The sequence below is a fragment of the Bubalus kerabau genome, chromosome 6 (genome assembly GCF_029407905.1).
Source record: "Bubalus kerabau isolate K-KA32 ecotype Philippines breed swamp buffalo chromosome 6, PCC_UOA_SB_1v2, whole genome shotgun sequence".
NCBI classification, from domain to species: domain Eukaryota; kingdom Metazoa; phylum Chordata; class Mammalia; order Artiodactyla; family Bovidae; genus Bubalus; species Bubalus kerabau.
The window spans coordinates 22848674-22871492 of record NC_073629.1 but is presented as its reverse complement, the minus strand read 5'-3'; the positions used below and the strand labels follow the sequence as shown (position 1 = coordinate 22871492).

The 22819-nt window shown below is 46.4% G+C and overlaps 1 protein-coding gene across 3 annotated transcripts; it reads right to left on the bottom strand.

The window, feature by feature from the left end:
- Window positions 1-125: 125 nt before the first annotated feature.
- GJA5 (gap junction protein alpha 5) lies at window positions 126-22283 on the bottom strand. Of its 3 annotated transcripts, XM_055584546.1 has the most exons (3): window positions 19944-20048; window positions 6794-8845; window positions 126-5654 (listed from the first exon to the last, which is right to left on the bottom strand). In XM_055584546.1, exon 3 carries the CDS (start codon window positions 5620-5622, stop codon window positions 4543-4545), a length of 1080 nt encoding a protein of 359 aa, XP_055440521.1. In that variant the 5' UTR covers window positions 5623-5654; window positions 6794-8845; window positions 19944-20048; the 3' UTR covers window positions 126-4542. The 3 variants fall into 3 exon arrangements, with proteins under 3 accessions (XP_055440521.1, XP_055440522.1, XP_055440520.1); XM_055584547.1 differs by lacking the exons at window positions 6794-8845; window positions 19944-20048 and adding an exon at window positions 22034-22283; XM_055584545.1 differs by lacking the exon at window positions 6794-8845 and having other exon boundaries at window positions 127-5654; window positions 19944-20069.
- Between the last annotated feature and the right edge of the window lie 536 nt (window positions 22284-22819).

Genomic DNA, 22819 nt, shown 5'->3' with positions numbered 1-22819 from the left:
TCCCATTTCATTTAGTTTATGTTTTCTAATTTCTTAGAAATTAGAAACTTCCCCACCTTTGTTAGCTCCCCACCCCCACCACCACCCAGTCTGTTTATTTCTAGGCACTTATCACAATTTGTAATTATTTTGTTCACTTGCTTATTTGAGAGAGTCTTCCCCACTAGGTTTTAAGCTCCAAAAGGAGGGAACCATGTCTATTTTGTAAAACTGTATTCCTAAAGCCCAAAAGAGTGCCAGCTCAAAGTAGGTACTCAATGAATATTTGTTGAATTCAAGTTTTCCTCTTTTCCAATTGAAATGACAACAAAAAACTATAGACCATACCCATCTCTGATGATCATCAGATGGCCACTGAGGATAAACCATCAATTCTATTCTACTTACATAGCTGTCATTTGTAAATTCGTTTGTTCACCATATGGACGGACAGTAAGGGCCAATACATGGATGGGCTTCAGGAGCTTCCAGCATCTACTGGGGACTGGGAAGTGGCAGCTTATCTTTGGCTCCCTTCTCCAGCCTCGCTCCACTCTTCATTTCCACATCGTGAAAGCCAATCTTCAAGACATCTGCCAAGTGCCTAGTGCTCTTTTGTTTTTCCCTCTGCTATCAAAGTTTGCTATCAAGAAAAAACCTGGAAAAACTAATTCATACTACAATTCTTCATAAGAGTGTTACTAGCACTAACCACATCAACACTTTAGCCATAAGAATGAAACACTAGTGGTCTTAACTGGCACTGGAGAAAGGAAAGTAAGGAAAGGGGCCTGGAGGGACCTACAACCGAAGGTGTGTTCATTATATTATGCTCAGCTTACCTCTTTAGTGGTGAACATTTAGAGGCAGAAAGGAAGTAAAATGAGAATAGATATGTGAGGATGAAATCCTACTCCCTATAAAATAAGTCCCCTGGCTTTTGAAGTCTTGGTGTAACATAAACTGTCAAATGTTAACAGCCATGTTTATAAAACCATGAGATTAACTTTTTTTTTTTTTCCCTAGAAGAAAAAAATGGATCCCAGGTGCTTTTACCAGCTGAGCTGCTCAGGTACTTCTGGTGCCAGGTACACACTTGAGTCTCAACAGTGGTGTTGCAAGATGTGTCTACGAGCTCTTTGCAACCCCTCTTTAAAAGAGCTTCCCTGCCCTGATAGACCAGCTGGTAGTTCAGATAATACTTGTTTGCTTTTTCCCAGCCTTTGGTTCTTTGTCTAGGAAATGGCACCCATTTGCTGGTGAGGGACTGGGTGATCCCTGGACTCTTGTTTTTTTTTTAGCACGAAGCATTTTCCTCTTCCAAAGAGATGTGATCCCAATCAAAGAGGCCAGTGAGAAGATGAACACTATCAGGGAACATTCCTGGAACTCAGCTTCCAAGTGTAAAATGGGGATGGTGGTGGTGGTTTAGTTGTTAAGTCATGTCCAACTCTTGTGACGCCATGGACTGTAGCCTACCATGCTCCTCTGTTCATGGGATTTCCCAGGCAAGGATGCTGGAGTGGGTTGCCATTTCCTTTTCCTGGGGATTTTTCCCAACCCAGGGATTGAACCCGAGTCTCCTACTTTGCAGGTGGAATCTTTACCACTGAGCCACCTGGAAAGCCCAATATCAGGCCTATTTCACTTTCGGGCTTTCTAGGTGGCTCAGTGGTAAAGAATCCACCTGCAATGTAGGAGACTCGGGTTCTCAGGCCAATTTCACAGGCTTCCCTGGTGGCTCAGATGGTCAAGAATCTACCTGCAATGCAGGAAATCTGGGTTCAATCGCTGGGTTGGGAAGATTCCCTGGAGAAGGGAGTGGCTACTCACTCTAGTTATTCTTGCCTGGAGAATCTCATAGACTGAAGAACCTGGTGGGCTACAGTCCATGGGGTTGCAAAGAGTCAGACATGACTGAGTGACTTACACGCACAGGCCTATTTCACTGAGTCATTTTTGAGGTCTTCACTTTCCTAAAGCCTTAGCCACTCCTTAAGTCCAAGTCAGGTATCTCCTCTTCTAATGTAGCTTTTTTCATGTGGATCACTTCTTAGAGCATTATAGTTCCTAGAATTGGTCATTAATGAATTTCTATTTCATTCTCTTTTGTTTCCTTTATGTAATTTAGTTTAACCATCTTAAGCAGACTGTGAGCTCCATAATGGCAAGTTCTGGAATCATTCCTGAACATCCCAGGTTTCCAAATTCTACGTAGTCAATATAATAGCAAAAATAATGAAGATAATAGCAATAATTGTAATTTAATTACAGACTATGATTTCCCAGGCACCCTGCTGAACTCTTTACAAACACTATCTCATTTAACAACCTGTAAGGGAGATATTACTAGGTTCAGTTTACAGATGAGGAAACCAAGCTTCAGGGATTAAGTAGCCTGCTGGAGTCCAGTTGTAAATCAGCAGCTGCAATTTTCACACTAGCATGTGTGATTCCAAAGCCCTTTGCAATATTGATCAAGTGCTCCCCTCCCCTACCAAGTCTGCTACCTCTACCTTATAGTCATACCATGAAAGGGACACCAAGAAGAGATACATGGAGGGCCAGACTTTATTTGGACAAACTACACATATTATTTCCTTTTTCCTTCCTGAAAGCCCCTTCATGAAGGACTGATCTCATAGAATTTCTAACCCAAGAACACTTATTTCATAAAACAAACACACTTGAGAGATAATGGGAAAGACAGTCTTGTTTTGTTTTGGAGAGTCTTAATGCCAGTGCCAGACAATAGATTAAAAGGTGTTCCCTCCAGGGATCTGGGATAACCAATCATTCTTCCCTAAATGGCATCCCAGTCAGTTTCCTCCACCTCTCTGCCCACATCCTTCTCTCTCCCCACCAATAGCATTCAAGTCTCAGCAGAGGGGCCCAGAGATGGGCAGGTGGGACAGAGGCTGAGCCTCCTTCTGAGCCTTCAACCTCCTCTATCCAGGCCTCTCATGCCTATATCTTTAGGTTGATGACACTGAAAACAGTGAGTCTCAGCCCTCTGCCGGGCATCAGAGGAAAGCAGGAAAACACAAATGTCTCTAAGATATTCTTTCCTTATTTCAGGACTCCCCTCCCCTTCATCCACTTTATCAGCATACACACACACACACACACACACACACACATGCATTTTAAAAAGTAATCATCTCCCTATAAGTTTCAGCATCCAATTCTGAGCATCATTTATCTTCATCCAAAGTGGCAACCACCCATTATGGATGGACTAAAGAGAGAAACCTGGCCAGTCCCTGGGAAGACACAGCTTTTCTGCCATCCCCACTGCTTTTGGCAGTTTCTTTGGGAGCACTGGGAAGACACAGGCATCTCTGTGCTCTTAAACAAGGGCCCTGCCAAGAGAACTGGAGATTCCCTTACTGCTTTCATGCCCCTGCTAAATACTCCAGGGAAAGGGAAATCTGGGGGCCTCCATAGTTGTCCTCACACCTCCTCTTGGCACTCTAAGTTGGCAGGCAGCAAGGGAAGCAAACAGGAGGGAAAAATAGTTTTTCAGTATTTTTTCTCCTTTTTTATTTCTATCTTCACAACAGAATTATTCTTTTTCCCAAGGGGAATCTGAGAAGCACAATGCCCTCTTTGTTTTCATAAGACCTAGGGAAATTCCACTGGCCTCCATGGCTGGTGAACTGGTCAGGATTCAAGAGAGGACAATGGCTTCTTGGGCATTCTGGTCAATAAGGTGTTTAGGGGAGCACTCGAGGGACTGCCAAGGGGGGAATGGAAGGGATGGTGTCTATCACCAGCTTGAACTGTAAAAGAGCTGCAGGATGCCCGGTGGTGGCAGGAATTCCAGTGGAATTGTGTGTACGGTGACCCCGGGAGAGCTTTCCAGCCCCAGGGGCTGGTTGCACACCCTGGCAGAAGGAAAGGCTGCAATATCACCAAGGTGAGACATTTGCCAGAGGTGCATACCAAGGCACTTGTAAAGTTGAGCTTGCTGGTCGAGTTCCAAGGACTTCTTTTTAAGTAAGACTGGACAGAGGGAGGGGCAGCCAAGGGCAGACCATGGCAACCTCACCACCACTCCAAGGTATGGTCCAAGGAGACCACACACACAAGAGCACATCCGACACACGTTCCTTGACTCATGCTCATTGTTGGATTGGGAACTTTGGGCTCTTTCTTGCCGGAGGAAGGGTGTTCAGATCAAGGAAGTCAGAAGGACCTAGAGAATCCATCTGCTGTGTGGCTGTTGTGTAGAGTCATCCTATCCCTCTGGCTATCCCTTCCAGGCCAGATTTGCTATGATCCCCTCCCTTCTTCCATCCCATTCACAGAGTAATCTGAAAGGCTTCATTGAGGATTCTGGGTGGATGATGGGGAAGAGACAGCAGCCTGGACAGATAGCTATGTCTCTGACCGCATCCACAAAGACCTGCTAACATCTTCTGGGAAGAATGAGCAATGTCATTGAGACCCAGAGTCCAAAAATAGCATAGCAGTGGTGAGAATGAAAGAGATGGAGTCAGAAAGGACATGCCTTCCCTCTCTGAGTTCCTCTGTTCCCATCTGGTTCTCCCACACTGGAGGTCACACCGACAGGTCATCTGACCTGGCCTTGCTACTGGCCTTGCTGAGACGGCGCTTGTCACTCTGGTAGCCGTGGGGGAGGCTGGGTCCTGGGGAGCCTTCATTGGGTACCTCGGGCTTCTGGGCATAACGGATGTGAATAAAGCCTTCTCTCGGAATCTGCTCCTGACTTCGCACCTGCTCTGTGGCCAGGTTATCTGTGTTCTGCTGGGAGGCCATCTTGTTACTGAATGGACTGAAGAATTTCCCCCCAGGGCCATTCTCCAGGCACTGATTGAAGTCAGGGGGTGGTGTGCAGCTCTGGACTCTGCCGGCCGAGGGGCCAGGAAGCTGGCACTCACCCACGCCTGGCTGGGACTTGACATATCGCTGCCTAATCTTTTTCCAGCCCAGGTGGTAAAGTTCAGCAAGGCTGAGGAAAAGGGACAGTCCGGCCACCGCCAGCATAAAGACAATGAAGACATTCTTTTCCGTGGGTCGGGACACATAGCAGTTGACGGGGTGGGGACAGGGACTCCTGCGGCAGACATGCAGGGTGTCCAGGAAGACCCCGTAGAGGAGGTACTGGCCCACAATGAAGGCCACCTCCATGGTGGTGCGGATCAGGATGCTGCAGACGTAGGTGTTGAGTAGACTGCCCTGGAGGGCAATCCTTCCATTCACTTCTTCCCAGCAGGACAGCTCTGTCTTCTCGGCCACTGGGTACTCGTAGGAGCCGGCGGCCCGAGCCTCTTTGGCCCTCTCAGCCTCCCGGAGCAGCTTCCGCTTCTCCTGCACGCGCACCATGTGCACTGCGTGGCCCAGGTACACCAGCGAGGGCGTGGAGACGAAGATGACCTGCAGCACCCAGTAGCGAATGTGGGAGATGGGGAAGGCTTGGTCATAGCAGACGTTCTCGCAACCAGGTTGCATCGTATCACAGAGGAAATCAGCCTGCTCATCGCCCCAGGATGACTCAGCAGCTGTGCCCAGCACCAGCATGCGGAATATGAAGAGGACTGTGAGCCAGACCTTGCCGATCACCGTGGAATGCTTGTGTACTTCCTCCAGAAACTCTCCCAGGAAGCTCCAGTCACCCATCTTGGCTCAGCAGAAGACAGGCGCCAAGACTCCTGCCAATGGGGCAGAGAGAAAAACAGAGGGATGGTTCTGCGAATGTCTGAGAAGTCTGATCATGCCCTGTGATTCCACTGACCCAAACCAATGCGTTCCTTAAGAAAGGCAACTTAAAAATCAGATTCACCTGAAAGGCTCTCCTTCTCCCCATGCCCAGCAAAAATGAAAGAGAAGACTCAAAGGACTCCTGATTGCAAGATTAGAGTATGATTCCCATACTTTAATGGATCTAGAAATCAACTGAGATGTGTGTTAAAATGTGTGTGAATCCTGTGCTTTTACCTCCAGAGATTCTACTCCGGGAGGTCTGGGTTGGCCCCCGAGGGAATCTTGATTTGCAGCAAGCAGCCTCAGTTATTCTGATACAGATATTCACGGACCTCACCTGTGAAATATTGGAGTAGTGTAGGACAGGAATCTGCAAGTGTGACTCTGGACTTTTGCCTCACTGAGTCTCTTTCCTTGTCTGTAAAATGGGAATAGCTACACCAGAGGATTTGAGGGTTAAATGAGATGAGGTATGTGATATGCTGTAAATCATAGCTCACATGTTCCATATGGTTGAATGGCTGTTGGGTAAAAAATATTTTTCTGACTTCAACAGATAGAACTAGGTGGTAGAGAAAAAAGAGGGTGGGAGTAGCAAATTTGGCTCCTCAGGAAGCATTTTCTAGCAATCGGAGCCTTGCAGCATGGGTCAGATCTTCTGGGAGGCGGCAAAGGTGGCTCAGATGGTAAAGAATCCGCTGGCAATGTGGGAGACCTGGATTTGATCCCGGAGTTGGGAAGGTCCCCTGGAGGACAGCATAGTATCCCACTCCAGTACTCTTGCCTGGAGAATCCCCATGGACAGAGGAGCCTGGGTCGGTGAGGGGGTGGGGGGCAGCTATAGTCCATGGGGTCGCAAAGAGTCACACCTGACTGGGCAACTAAGCACAGCAGCACAAAGAAGACATTCAGAGGTTTCTCAGGTTCCCCCAGCTGGTGAGCAGCTGCTAGTGCTGATCTACTCCTCATTGCAGTGCAACCATTCCAGCTGTGCCTTTCAGCTTGTCCTTCTACATACAGAAGGCATCCACCCCCAGACCTGCCCACCTCACATCCAGAATAAATGCCCCAAATCTCTAAGTCTCACCTAGAACCTTCCTCATCAGGTCCTTGCATATTTCATCAGCCTCATTTCCTGCTGGTCCCCAGCATGCCAGTTCCTGAAAGATTCTTGAATGCTTTCCTCCCAACCACCTCCTACATGTTTCCTCACCCCTAGCTGAATCCTATATACTCTTCAAAACTGAACCCAGTCATTGCTTCTCCAGCCCTCCCTGCTTCCTCAAGCTGAATATCTTCAGCTCTGCACTGACCCTGAGGATACTCAGTCCTCTCCTAACATCTTGTGATCCTCTTCCTGTCTATGTTCTTCCAGTAGGAGCTCCTTGAGAACAGGACTTGCCTTTTCCTCTGTACCATCATCACCTAGCCCAGAGTGGGGGCTTAGTAAATCTTAGTTGAATGAATGAAGGAGCGGGTGGCAGGCACTGATGTTTCCTACTCGTGGCAAACCAATCCCCTATTCTTTGCCTGTGTCCATTAGCAGGATAAGAAGGTCAGCTATCACTTTCTCAGCCTTCACTGCAGTTAGTTTTGCTCTGTGAGGTGAGGTGGGGAGGGTCTAATGTGGAGGGAGTGCTCTAGAAAATGTTTTGCATCCCCCAGTAAACAGAGAGAGCCTCCCTTGAAGTCCTCTTCACCCCCACGACTGCCTGTGGACAGGTCGTGTGAGTCAAGATGCCTGAAGCTGCCCAGGGAGTCTCAGAAATGCAACCGGTGCCCCAAGGCTTCTGAATCAACTCTTGACTCTTCTATGTCCAGAATTTTTACTTGATGAGCAATAAATGTTCGTATGGCTTAAGCCTTTAATCAACCAGTCCTAATGAAAAACAAAAAAAGGAGGGAGTTGAAGATAAATATTCCCTTCTTGGAATCTTAAAACCTCAGACTCTGATGGGACTTTAGAGGTTGTCAAGTTCAAACCTTAACCTTCACATCTTTGTTGCCAGCATGCCCCCTATCCTATCCCAGTTCCAGTTCTTATGCATAAGAGGAAGGAAGGACAGGACCATATTTCATGGTCCAGGCTTTGGCTTCTGAGTTGATATCTTGACAGAGACCAGCCTCTTGGCTCTGTCTTCCCCCAGCACTCCACTCCCCAACCCTGAGAGTACACAGAGTCCCTGGGAATGAAAGGGTCCGTGAGTAAGCAGAAAGGACCTTATCTCTGTTCGCCTTCATATCAAAGACCCTTCCAAATCTTGAGACCTTTCCTCTGGTTTGTGACCAGACATCTGCCCTTTTCCTCACATGATTGAGGGCCCCCTCCCAAAGTGGAAAACTGTGGCATGTTTTTCCAAAAGGCAAATAGCTGATTAGATAAGACTTTGAATGGTCTATGATCCCTTCTGGGCGCGTGCATAGTGTTCAGCACCTTCAGGGCCATCAGCACACATGCAGAGGCCAGGATGTGGCGAGTGTCAGAGAGAAGGGAGGGAGAGAAGGGGAGGAGAAGGATTAAAAAGAGGGAAAAGACAAAGGGGTGATGGAAATGGGGGGAAAGAGACTGTAACAGTTCAGGGAAGTCCGTTTGGGGGTTAGTTAAGTGGAGTTCAAATCCTTGTGAGTATCTGCTGAGCTTGGAGAAGTTACTGGAACTATGTCTCAATTTCCTCCCATGCAAAATGGATATACTGTTATTTAGCTCATCAAGTATTATGAGGGGATACATAAAAAGCACTTCACACAGTACTCAGAATATAAGAACCAAATAAAAGGCAGCCATTTCTAGCAAGGAAAGTGGTGGGGAAAGACAAAAATAAGAGAAAGTGGAAGGTGCAGAGATGTGAATTATCAAGCAGAAGAGAGAAACAGAGGAGAAGAAGGGCAGAAAGCCAGAGAGAAAGAGAAAGGTTAATGAAAAAGAAACAAAACAGATGTATATTCTTCCAGGGCAAGTTTTTCAAACTCTCCTCCATCCCTGAAGACTTTTCCCTTGATCTTCTGGCACTGTCATTCATTCCTTGCAAGTCCCCAAGGATGTATAAAAATAGTTCAAGGCAAAGAATGTGATGCTTTGGTCTGGTCTGCCAGGAGGCTTGCCTGCTGACTCCCTCATTTGTGGTCCAAGGGGTCCCACCTGGAAGAAGTAAAGCACAGGTACCAGAAAGGAATGCAGTCTTGATAGAATATCAGAAAGACAATCTTTGCTGTTGTTTAGTCACTAAGTCGTGTCCGACTCTTTTGCAACCCCATGGACTGTAGCCTGTCAGGCTCCTCTGTCCCCTGGATTTCCCAGGCAAGAATAAGGAAATGGGTTGCCATTTCCTTCTCCAGGGGATCTTCGTGACCCAGGGATCAAACCCACGTCTCCTGCACTGGCAGGTGGATTCTTTACCCCTGAGCCTCTGGGGAAGCCTCATTGGGAGAGAACAACAGAAACTAACTAACTGAGGAGGTGTGGACTGAGGCAGACCTGGGAGCCCTGGTGGCAGCATATAGGGTGAAACACCTCTCATCTGTAACTTCTTGGATGACTCAGACAAGGTCAGAGAAACTTCACATTGCTGTTATGTACAAGCTGCTCAGCTTATAATAGCAAAGTTCCCTGGCTAAAGTCAATTTCCTGACTCCTCTGGGTGTCTTTGGGCCCCCTACAACCTCAGCCAAAGAAACTTGTAGATGAGATACTCATTGAGTTTTCTGGGTGAATAGCACACAATATACTTTGTAGATTATTATCTATTTCTTGGCAGGAAGTGTGTTAGGAGGGTGAAGGAAGCTGTCCATGCCACGAATAAACTCTATCAAATACAAATGGTAGTATACGCCACTGCTTTGTCTGTGATCTTCACTAGCTTCCTGCTGTTTATAAAGTTCAAACTATTTAACTTGCTCTTGAGGCCCTCCACAGTGCGTGTATGCTCAGTCATATCCAACTCTTTGTGACCCCATGGACTGTAACCCACCAGGTTCCTCTGTCCATGGGATTTCCCAGGCAAGAATATTGGAGGGAGTTGCCATTTCCTACTCCAGGGTATCTTCCTGACCGAGGGGTTGAACCTGAGTCTCTTGTGTCTCTTGCGTCTCTTGCATTGGCAGACGGATTCTTTACCTACTTCACTACCTGGGAAGCCGTCCCCATCCTATCTATTTCTGCTGTTCCCCTCACATACTCAATACTTAAGCTACACAACTCCCCACACACATATTCATGACCCACAATTTCTCATCTCTTTATCTTTTTTCCTATATAGCTGGTATTGTTTTATTTTTAATTTTTATTGGAGTGTAGTTGCTCTACAATGTTGTGTTAGACTCTGCTATCATACAGAGTAAAGTCAGAAAGAGAAAAACAAATGCCATATATTAATGCATATATGTGGAATCTAGGAAAATGGTACAGATAAATCTATTTGCAAAGAAGAAATAGAGACACAGATGCAGAGAACAAACATAAAGACATCAAGAGGGGGGAAAGTGTGGGTGGGGTCAATTGGAAGATTGGGACTGACACATATACACTATTGGTACTATAAATAAAATAGATAACTAATGACAATCTACTGTATTGCATAGAGAACTCTACTTAATGCTCTGTGGTAATCTAAATGGGAAAATCACCTCTTTATCTTGGCTTCTCATGTTCTCTTAGCCTATGATGTCCTTCCCTTTCAGTCATTCATTTAATACATTTATTGAATGCTTACCAGTTATCAGGCATCATTCAGTGAGGACAACACTGAAGATACAACAACTAAAAAGACAAGCACGGCATCCCCGCATTTACTGAGCTGAACTGCCTTTATTTTCCTTCATTAAGGAGAGAGAACAAACGCATAATTGCAAGAAAGCACAATGTGTGTTAACATTAGGGAAATACAGGGGCCTGGGGCTCAGTGGTAAAGAATCCTCCTGCCACAGCAGGAGACTTGGGTTTGATCCCTGGATCAGGAAGATCCCTTGGAGAAGGAAATGGCAATCCACAGCAGTATTCTTGCTTGGGAAATCATGTGGACAGAGGAGCCTGGTGGGCTACATTCCATGGAGTCACAGAGTCGGACATGACTTAGAAACTAAGCAACAACAGTGATGGAAACATAAGACGGGAGGTTGACTCTGGCCTTTCGTATAGCCCTGGATAGTTGAATTCTACAGCCCTTTGCAACTGATATGAGTTCTGAAGCCCCCAAGGCAAAAAGAGATAGTCCCTAGAACCTGGACAAGAACATCCCAACCCAGAACGTTCTTTATTCCAAGAATTTCCATGTCCTCTTTCAACATGTCACATCGTGGGACAAAGCAAAACTTTTGGAGAAGTCATTAGGGAACTTGTTTGGTAACAGTAACGTGGTGCTTGGATAAGACGGAAAGGGCCAAAGGAAGGTTTCTGTGCAAAGTGAGCATCATTTTACTCCTTCACTTCATGTATTATATGATTAGGAATAAAATTCAGTGTCTAGTTCCCAATCCAGTGCTCCTCCTTATGTTGGCACTGAGGCCACCCTACACAGCCAATGTTTTTAAAGAAAACCAATTTAGAGCAGCCCAAATTAACCTAAACTCATAGTCAGCACCTCTTTCTCTGCCCCACCGTTCTGAGTGGAAATGGAGACATCGTCTCAAATTGACCTCAGCACTCTTTGATATCTCCTGAACTCTGAAGATGCTAAATTACCATCCAGCAGTCGGGATATACTCCCACACTGGCCTATATGCTGCCTTATCCTTGTTCTCCAAAAGCTTCTTGTCTTTCAGCTAACCTGCACTATGAGTCTACTATTATTCTCGGCACTGAAATAATACCTCAGAGGTACCAGGCCTGGCAAAGACTAGGCACTCAATATCTGTTGAATTAATAAACAGATCAGGGGACTTGCCCAGTGGTCTGGTGGTTACAACTCCATGCTCCCATCGTAAGGGGCACAGGTTTGCTCCCTGGTTAGAGAATTAAGATTCCACATGCTGCACAGCCCAGCTAGCCAAACAAGCAAAAACCCAGATTAGACATGATTCCTGCCCTCAAGGATTTAACAGCTTCCCCTATAAGATGGGTAGTAGACTTCTCAAAGTGAATACTTAGTATTTTTATTGCATTAGGTTTTCTTATTTGGTGCATAATAAATGCTTTCTTAGTGATTGGGGGAAGAATGTTTGGTCTAGTAATAAAGTCGCATTACCTCTGACACAGCCCCCACGTGGAGTGGGGGACATGAGAGCCTTCCCTTGGTAGTCATCCTGCTCGCTGCAGTCCTTTATTCATGACCACAGCACGAACTAGGCAAGCTGCAGGTGACAAGTGCCACCCAGCACATAGCAGAAACTGCACCTTCGTCTCTCCTGCTCAGGAAGGTGTGTTGCCAGTGAGTAAGAAGCTAGTGTGAGGAGGCCTTGAAAATTCTCTTTCTTTTGTTGATTCTAGTTCTGTCCTCTGGAACTAAACATATCAGTCCTTACAATATGTTATTTTTTCATTAATTAATTAATTTCTTTTTGGTTGTTTTGGGTCTTTGTTGCTGCATATGGGCTTTCTCTAGTTGTGGAGAATGGGGGCTATTGTCTAGCTGGGGTGCGAGGGCTTCTTATTGTGGTGGCTTTTCTTGTTGTGGAGCACAGGCTCTAGAGTGTGGGCTCAATGGTTGTGGTGCGTGGGCTCAGTTGCTCTGCAGCATGTGGAATCCTTCCAGACCAGGTATCGAACTCAAATCCCCTGCATTGGCAGGCAGATTCTAATTGACAGTACCACCAGGGAAGTCTATAGTATACTGCTGCTGCTGTTGCTGCTGCTAAGTCGCTTCAGCCGTATCCGACTCTGCGACCCCATAGACGGCAGCCCACCAGGCTCCCCCGTCCCTGGGATTCTCCAGGCAAGAACACTGGAGTGGGTTGCCATTGCCGTCTCCAATGCATACAAGTGAAAAGTGAAAGTGAAGTCGCTCAGTTGTGTCTGACTCTTATCAACCCCATGGGCAGCAGCCTACCAGGCTCCTCCATCCCTGGGGTTTTCCAGGCAAGAGTACTAGAGTGGGGTGCCATTGCCTTCTCCACTATAGTATATTATTTAACAACAAATTTGTGTCCCCACCTCAGGGGCTGGGGCTTGGGTTTAATTGTAAAACCTTGAGTTTCGCACACATAATGAGAATTATTTGCTCTGCTGACTCTGTATCATCTCTCAACTCAACCCTGAGTTGAGTTGTCCTTGAAGATAAACCCCATAATGATTCATCATTGGATCCTCCCCCTGAAATCTCTCTATCCTCTCTTTTCCCTTAAAGCTTAATATTGTGCCCTGAAGTTGATAGGCAGATTTGTGTACTTTTTAGAAACAATGGTGGATGAATGACAGCATTCAGGTCACTCAAAACACCTAATGCCAGTAGAGGCAGCTCCCTGGGAAGCCAACCTAAGGTCACCTGCACAGTGACGATGGTGACTGGGATACCAGGGAAAGAAGAGCCATGAGCCTTCCTTCTGCCCATGAGGGAGCCCTCCACTTAACTGAACAGCACTGAGTGTGTCTACAGCAAGAGACTTGGTCACCACGGACTATTTCTTCTCTGCCCCCTCCCCACAGATTACTGGGAAACTCATCCAAGTTTGTCAAAATTAGATTTTAAGATCATTCTGCAGAGTCTGTGTCTAATTCTGGACAATGACACATGTTCTGGATAGTATCTACCAGACCTCTGGTTCTCAATAAAGATTGTTATTCATAGTAATAATAATCCCCTGGGCCCATGTTATAATTTCGCTCACCATGCAGTGGAATGTGGCAAGGGCAGGGTTGACTTGCTTCCCAATGAAGAGAATTCTGTCGTAAAAAGACCCAAAGGGTGTCACTTACAGGATGCCTTAGACGTAGTCTCATGTCAGTGCAGCTCGGTTCAGAAAGTGTCCATAAGCCTCAGTGCTACACCAGATATCAAAGGTGGCTTTATAAAGTGAAGTGTCAACTGTAACCATCATCTCAGAGCTCTTGTGAAGCTTACTTATGATTGTACATTTTTCTAATTTTCCTTCACCCCCAATAGTTTCTCCCTAAAATAGACTTGTAGGGAGAATTACGGGAGAGAGTGGTCTTGATCATCAGCCACCTCATTAATCTTTATTATCCTCGCAGATTCTCAGCTTCATTTGCTAGTTTACCCAGAGTTACACAAAAAGGTGAGAATAAAAAGAGAATCTAACACTTTTTGAGACCCTTTTATGTGCCAGATACTCTGCAAGTTTCTTGATATATATTTTCTCATTTGATTCTCACAGCAACCAGAGGAAGTAGGGACTGGCCCTGTTCCCTTCTTACAGGCTTCAGTGGGGGTAGACTTGAACAAGATCACTTGAGGGTGACTTGCTGGTAAGCGATGAAATTGGCATCAAAGCCAGCTCTTGTCTTTTCTGACAGCAGAGCTCCTGCCTTAAGAACCATGCTAGATTCTAAATCACCTGAAGTTCCTTTCTTTGAAAATCCTTACTGGTTGAAGAGTGGCCTCTTTTACATAAGATAACTGCCACAGGGATGTTTGTGAAATAACTATGAGACTAGGGAGATGATTTGTACATGGTTGAGGGTAATTCTTACATTTAGAACTTTCATTCTTTTCTTGATTTAGATTTGTGGTAGCTACTTCAGCCTCAGGGAAAGCAACCAGCTAGATGTATGCTATACCTATGGCTATTGAGTTGGGCGGAGAAGGCAATGGCACCCCACTCCAGTACTCTTGCCTGGAAAACCCCATGGATGGAGGAGCCTGGTAGGCTGCAGTCCATGGGGTCACTAAGAGTCGGACACGACTGAGTGACTTCACTTTCACTTTTCACTTTCATGCGTTGGAGAAGGAAATGGCAACCTACTCCAGTGTTCTTGCCTGGAGAATCCCAGGGACAGGGGAGCCTGGTGGGCTGCCGTCCATGGGGTTGCACAGAGTCGGACACAACTGAAGCAACTTGGCGGCAGCGGCAGCAGCATTGAGTTGGGCAGTGTGGGCAACTTTCTCAGAATAAGTCCAGGGGGCCTGCGCCCCTGAATCTTAATCTCTAGAGAGGGAGGAGGAGTTAGAAATGAGAGAGAGGGAGAAGGAGACAGATGGAGGAGATTAAGTATCACTTTGGTTTTCCTTTTACTCCGGCCAAGGGCAGATAATTAACTCCTCTTTAAATTTAATTATTTGATTCTGGCAAGGACAGAGTGGGCCATTCAGAGATCCTGCTGGTCGACAGTTGTTTCAAAGCCAAGGAGGTAGAAGGGAGCAGGCAAAGTAGAGAAAGAGCATTATGCTAGGATAAGTAATCTTAAAATGTTAGAAGACATATTTACAAGGAATGGATGGGAGGGAATGGCAAATGGAGATATTGAATTACAAGGAAATATTGGGAGATCTTTATTATCCCAGAAGGGGTTGATTGATACTTATGTGGCTATTAATGAAAAATACATTTATGAAATGCTTTATTATTTCCAACATCTTGTCATCAATTCATAGTACAGTAGAGCTAAAAGGAATCTAGTAATCTAGGGATCAATCAAAATCAACCCCTTATTTCTCAACCCAAGATGAAGACCAGGGTCCAGGGAAGTTAAGTGGTAGTAATAACAGAAACCACTATCTGAGTGTTTTCCATGTGTGAAGCATTTTACAAGTCCACTTTCTAACTCTTACATTAGCCCTGCTAGGAAAGCAGTATTATCCCATTTTAGAGCTGAGAAAACTGAGACTCAGAGTTTAAAGAACTTGTACAGAGTCACACAAGTAGCAAATGCTGTGTAGGAGACTTGAACTTGGTCTACCTGACTTCAAAGCCTGCCTTTCTCTCTGTGCCTCTAAAAGGGAAAGAAAAGCAAAGAGGCCTTAGGACTGACAGGACTGACAGCTGATGACAAAGCCATGACTGGAGCTCCAGTGTTTTAACTCCACAAGCAGGGCTTTTCCCCACTTTCCCATAAGAGGCCCAGGGTTTTTCCTTTTAGCCTCTGGTTCATTGGCTGGCCATCCCTTGCATATGCTGTTCCTAGAATTGATGATCACATGGAGCCCTCAGCCCACAGTGGTCAGGATTCCCAGACTCCTCAGCATCTGCCACCGTTTGGCCAGAAATCACATATAGAAAGTTATTTCCTTTTTTAGCCAGTAAATGCTCTTGGCTGCGACACTGTCTACCACTGGGTTCTCAGCTGGCCAAACAGCAGGCGCCGGAGTTCCATTGATGTCAGATTGCAACAAGAGCAATGGGAACAGAAATAGTTAGGTGGTAGGACTCATGGTTCCTTGGAAGAGTGGGACTCGAGCCTGCCTCCATCACTGCCTAGTAGTGTGACCTCAGGCAAGTCACATAACCTCTCAATTTCTCCCTCATTTGTAAAGAGGGAATCTTTCCTCATGGGGATTAAACAGTGTGTGAATAAGTGGAAACATCTAGAACCATAATAGGCACATAGTAGCCACTCAGTGATGTAGTTCCTTGTTTTCTGCCATTTCCAGTAAAAACTCCTCTCAAATATGACCCAGTGAGCCAACTTGACTCAGCATTTGACGTGAGCAGGCCGGCTAGAGGGACTCAGCAAGGACTGCCCCCATGTGCTACCACGTGGGGGAGGGTGACTGTCAGAGGTGAGGAAAACATGGGCAATGGGAAGGATATTAATTTAACTCTACATCAGTTACGGTTTAAAGAAGAGTGGTGGGAGGAGAGGAAGAGACATGTAGAGATCCACTCCAATCATGCTCCATTTATACTCATCATTGGTCCAGCCTGCCTCCCAACTTTCCTTTAACTCAAGATTTTGGGTCTGGAGATGGACTCATGAGTCCATATTATGAAATGTGTGCTTCATGTAATTCCTTCTTTCTGAGGAGATGCAGCACTTAGGAATCTAATTACCAATCCAAAGGCACATCCACAAGGGTAGCTTTGAAGGTGACTCAGTTTTCCATGAAAGAGAAATAGGAGGTTGTGTACTCTGTGATCTGAGGGGAAGAGGCATCCTGACTCCTAACTACACCTGCACTTCCTAAAGTTCTGAATCATGGAGATGCGAGGTTGGATTCAGCTTCTAGAAATCCTCTGTGAACAAGAGCCTCAAAAGACAGGCTCTTTCTGGTTCCAGCTATTTGGTTGTGACTCCAGACAAGATCTTCCCTCTCCCTGAGCCTCAGTTCACTCATAGGTAAAACAAAGAGGTTGAGCTGGATGATTTCTTAGGCCCTTCCAGGTCTGTTAGAGCATCAGGGGAATTTGTGACTTGCCCAGTTGTGATCATCTGGCAAATTAGTGGCAAAGTCAAGAGGCAAATCCAGATTTTCTAATTCCCAACTTAGAGGTCAGCAAAAGTAGACCCAGAAAAAAAAAAAAAAATCTGTGGTCATAAAAACCAGGCAGTACCTTCAGAATTTCAAGTCATGGTGAGCCTTCACTATAGAAAGACCTTTGCTTAAAACGAGACTCAATTCAAGAGACTTGGACTGAGCACCAGGTGACCTGTATTCTCCTCTGTTGTTCTATCATTCGATGAGCAGTTACTGCATGGTAGCCATTTAAAATACATCATTTTATTTACTCTTCATAAAACTTTACAAGGAAAGTATGTATTCACTTTGACAGATAAAGAAACTGAGGCTCAAAGACATTAAATCATTTCCCCAAGGTTTACACAGTTGAAATTCTAATCCAAATGTGATTCCTTTTGCCCTGCCCCTGAATTAGAGAAAATCTAAGATCTTTCTGTGTTATTTCAGTACCTCTGATTCTGAGGCCTCCTGACTCCCTTTCCTTATGAAGGTGAGTGGATTACTAAAGGCTGAATTTTTCTTGCCCACTGTTTGCTAATATGTCAGAAACAATTGATTCACACAGTGGCATCAAGCTGTCCCTTGCCAGGAACCAGAAACTTCTGGCTATTGAAAGGGAAGTCAGCTTATTTCCTAGGAGCCCTGACGTTTTCCTGAAAAAGTGGGCATCTCTCTCCTTCAGTCAATTCAGTCTTGGAGCCCAGACACAGAGAACTGCTGGACTCCAAGGTGGGTGAGATCTTTCCTGGGACAGATGACAGAGCCTGGGCCCTGGGTCTCCCTAACCCTGAGGACTGTGAGTCTTCTAGTTCCTGTCTGATTAATCCACACCGACAGGCTCCCTGCTCTGTTTTGACCAGCTGGTCCCAGAGGCAGGATCAGCCAGGACTCATGAGGCCAGGCTGCCCTGTGGTAGCCCTGCTGGCTGTGAGAGCCCAGGAGCCTCCACTGCGGGTGCCCCCAACCAGCCGGCGGAGATGAAGAGGAGCAGGTGGACAGTGGTGCCACTGCCAGGCAACAGGATTGTACAGATACTTACATGCAAGAAGCAGGGAGGTTTGGGGGGGATGGAAACTCAGAAAACACAGCCAAGGATAGGAGGCAGAAGAGCCCGTGGTGTGAGTGAGCTGAGTATGGTGTTCTCCCAACTGCACTGGCCCTGGCTCTCTCTGTTGTTTCCAACAATCATTTCCCTTTTCTGAGCCTTGTTTTCCTTACTTGCCAAAGCAAACCTAAGAGACCACTTCCAATTCTAAAGGCCTAGGACTTCAGGGCAGTATCTGGAGTCAGGGACAGGAGTGAGGCAGCTAATAGACAAGAACAATAACCGGTTTCAACAACCCAGCAAGAACATCTCTGGAATTCCAGGCAGTGGCCAAGCAGGGAACACGGTTGTGTTACTGCCATGGCTCTGTGAACATCATGTGTCTGGGGAGGGGACGCCCCAGGATGCCAGTTTGGAAGCCAGGAAACTCATGTCCTGGTATGGTTTACTGTATGCCAGTGGTCGCTGGGGCTGCTCCTTGGCCGCCAGCAAGGGAGGAAAAGGCTTGGAGAGACAGCAGGGGGAGCAGGCTCTGAACAGGAGTGGTGCCCTAGGGACCCTGGCTGGAGGTTGGCGGGTTCAGAGCTGTCCCTGGTGAGCAGCAAGTCAGGGGCTGGGCTGGCCTATGACTCTCAGGTCAGTGGGTGGAAGAGATGGAGGCCACTTGGCCTGATGATGTAAAAGTCAGGCTGGGATGCTTCTAAATACAAGCTTATGTCCCTAGCCATGAGCCCACCACCCCAGGCAGATGGAGGTGGCCTTGGTCTCTTCTCTGTCCAATGTCACTGGATCTCTCCCAGGTCGCCTGACTCCCTGCCTGGTGTCCTTTCTTGTCTCAGACCAGTCAGACCCTGTGTGCCAGAGCTGTGTTCAGAAAACAGCTCAGTGAGATGCTGAGGAGTCAGAACCAGGAAGTCCTCCATTATGATGGGATATTGAGAGAAGGAATGAAGGAAAAACTGAGCCAAGGTGCAGTAAGGATGTCAAATCCTTTGTCGGGCTTCCCTTCTGTGGTGCTTCTGAGGTGCATTTGAGCTTAGGAATCTCAGCCTTGGACAATGTTACTGCTGACGGTAATGAGAGGGCTCCTGTTACTTCAAACCTTCCATCTTATAGCTGAGGAAAGTGAGGCCCAGAAGGGGAATTGTCTGGTCCAAGATCACAAGCCCCTCAGTGCAATAGAACCCAGGTCTCTTGGCCCCCCAAGCCCTGGTTCCTTCACCACATGCTTGAAAGGGAGATGAAGGAGCCAACAGAAACCTTCCTGCCCTGTGCCCAGGAGGAAAGGAGACCACCCATGGGTGCTTCTCCAGGGCTTTCTCTCTGGGTCTCATCAGCCTCTTTCCTCCAGCATGAGGGGCCAGATTGCTCACAATGTACAGCAGGGACATGATACTCCACAAGAAATCAGGCAGGGAATATTTTTAAACCATCCAACATGCCTTAGGGGGGTAAAAAAAATCAAAACACTCTCCTAGATGCTGTGGAAACATTTCAAAAGATTCCAAGCCTAGAGAAAGCATCGCAAAACAGTGATCGTTTGAGTTTTTAAAGGGCCAATTCCAGTCTTCACAAAAGTTCCTGGAAATGGCCTGGTGTCCTGCTTAGAAGATGCCCCTGGAGCATGGAGACTCTGTGAGAGGTAGACAGATGGCAGAGGCCCTCCACTTGCGTTTCTGCAGCTCCTTCTAAATCGAGTACGTGATTTATCTACTGCTTCCTAAGCCATCCTCTTTAATATACCCAAAGCTGACCATCATAGGGGCTGGTGGTGAGAGAGGTAGGAGAGAAACCCATAGGTGCAGAGAAAGAGCTTTGTTGTGATCAGCCTGTAATTCAAGACTTTCTCTCTGGCTCTCTCCCATCAATTGGTAGTTTTAGCTCTTAAAATCCAAGTTTACTCTTACCTTCTTCTCCTCCTCCTCCTGTCTGGAATTCCCGTAGGCTTCTTGGTTCTCTGGCCGCCTGTCCTCCGCTGCCCACTCTTCCCCGCTCTCCAGCCTGTCAGTCGCTCCTCTCCCACCCTCTTTTTAATCGCTATCTGTCACCCTCCCTCCGCCCACTTCTTCCTACTCTTTCTCTCTCCTCCCACTTCCCCCTCAGGATCTCTCCCTCCCCTCTCCCTTTTGTGCTCCTAGGATCTTTGCTTATTTAAAAAGTTTTCTCCCCTTGACCTGCTTGCAGCCTTTCCACACAGCGTTCTCCCCAGAAGGAGACTGAGCCCTCCGCCTCCCCCCGGCCCTCCTCCTGTCATTGTCGCCTCAAGCTAGCCCTCTCTCCTTCAGGCCGGTGGTGCGGTGGTGCTAGTCTTTGTCTGCCTACCCACTGCCAAGCTGCTTTCCTGGGGCATCAATGGGAAAACCGGTACTACCCCCAGAGATCCCTCTTCCCCATCCTTTTCCTGTTGTCAGAAAAATGGACTGCGCATTCACAGAGCAGGTTTTTTGGGGATGTCTACTATGCCCACATCAGTGAGCTGAACACGGAAAACATGCTCTCACAAATCACAAACACCAGCACCCAGAATAGACACCAGGGGTCACCTGAAAGCTCCAAAGGACAGGGAGAGGGCATCTCCACTGCCCAGGACCACTCTCTCCTCCTCTAATGCAAAGAGAATACTTTTATGTGTCAGGCACCGGGATAGGGGTGAGATAGATATGGATATAGATATGGATATAGATATGGATATAGACATAATATCACAAGCTAGAATCAAAATTTTGGGGGAAAATATCAACAGCCTCAGATAGGCAGATGATACCTCTCTAAAGGCAGAAAGTGAAGAGGAACTAAAGAGCCTCTTGATGAGGATGAAAGAGGAGAGTGAAAAAAACTGGCTTAAAACTCAACATTCAAAAATCTAAGATCATGGCATACAGTCCCATCACTTCATGGCAGATAGATGGCAAAACAATGGAAACAATAACAGACTTTATTTTCTTGGGCTCCAAAATCACTGCAGATGGTGACTGCAGCTGTGAAATTAAAAGATGCTTGCTTCCTGGAAGGAAAGATATAACAAACCCAGACAGTGTATTAAAAGGCAGAGACATCACTTTTCAGACAAAAGTCCATCTAATCAAAGCTATGGTTTTTCCAGTAGTCATATATGGAAGTGAGAGTTGGACTATAAAGAAACCTAAGTGCCAAAGAATAGATGCTTTTGAACTGGTGGTGTTGGAGAAGACTCTTGAGAGTCCCTTGGACTGCAAGGAGATCAAACCAGTCAATACTAAAGGAAATCAATCCTGAATATTCATTGGAAGGACTGACGCTGAAGCTGAAGCTCCAATACTTTGGCCACTTGATACAAAGAGTCGACTCATTGGAGAAGACCCTGATGCTGGGGAAGATTGAGGGCAGGAGGAAAAGGGGGTAACAGAGAATGAGATGGTTGGATGACATCACTGACTCAATGGACATGAATCTGAGCAAACTCCAGGAGATAGTGAAAGACAGGGAAACCTGGCGCGCTGTAGTCCATGGGGTCGCAAAGAATTGGACAGGACTTAGCAACTGAATAACAATAGGGCCAGCCTATGCTAAGTGGGAGCAAAGATTGTTCCTTGTCCACAAGAGGCTGATATTCTAGTTGCAAAAAAGAGCTATTCAGATAAAGCAGTTAGTATAAAGGCAGTATCTATATGTATTTATCCTCAATGCATAATGATATAATAAAGTGTTAAATTGGGTGGGGAAAACACCATTTGGACAACATGTTCATTAGAGTGATGTTTGATAATGGTAAAGGGGGCAGGGAAAGGCATATTTACTGAAGGCCTTCTAAGTACCAGGCATTCTCACCTCACAATACTGCAGGGTAGATGCTCTGTTATTATTTCCATTTTATAGAAAAGAAAATTCAGACTCAGAGAAGTTTAGTGACTTGCCCAAGATTATTCAGTTAATAGGTGGAGGAAAGGTCTGCCTGATGCTAAAGGCCAGGCATTTTCTCTCCATGGCTGTAGAGGAAATTCTCATGAAGCCTGTTTACCTGGTCAGAGAAGCCGGGCACAGGGCCCTCCAGCTGGAAGCAAACAGACCTGCAGAAGCCACAAGAAGGATGGGCTCCAGCCCTTGCAGGAGAGGTTGTCTTTGACCATGACTGTGAGTCCAGCGGGTCCAGCACAATCTGAGGTTTCCAGGAAGAGACCAATCATCTTCTCTACAAGTCTTTTAAGGTAGCATTTTGAAAAGTGCTTCTTTTTTGCTTCTCCTGATGGGCAAGAGGGCAAATGAATAGACCTTTCAATGTCTCCTCTACTCAATGTGTCTCTGACTCCATCAGTTTCCTTCCCAAGACGCTGGGGTCCAGATGTTTAAACAGCCACTCTCCTTAGAGCCTATAAGGGTAACACATGCAAATAAGTTCTGTCAGCATCTCCTTTCAAGACTGATGAGTCCCTCTTGCCTCATTGGAGGGTGTTAATGGGTCACTGGAGCCCTGGTTTGTGGGCTGAGGTCACACACTTTTCTGCCAGTGGAGATTCAGACACCATAGTCGTAAGCTGTCCCCTTAAAGACATACTTTCCAGTGGTTAAAATGAGCAAGAACACCCTGTTCCAAGAAGCAGAAAGCAAAAGAAACACAGACTTCCTTGCCCCTGGTACTCTGGTCTATGAGTCTACTCTCAACACATCTCAAGTTTTAGTCCCCAAGAAAAGGCCTGAGTCACAACCAAGCTTTTTCTTGGGCTTAAGGCAGGTGAGATTTTTTTTCTGATTCCAAAATTAAGAACTCTGTGGTGGGCTTGTACCTGCAGCCTCCACGGAAATGAGA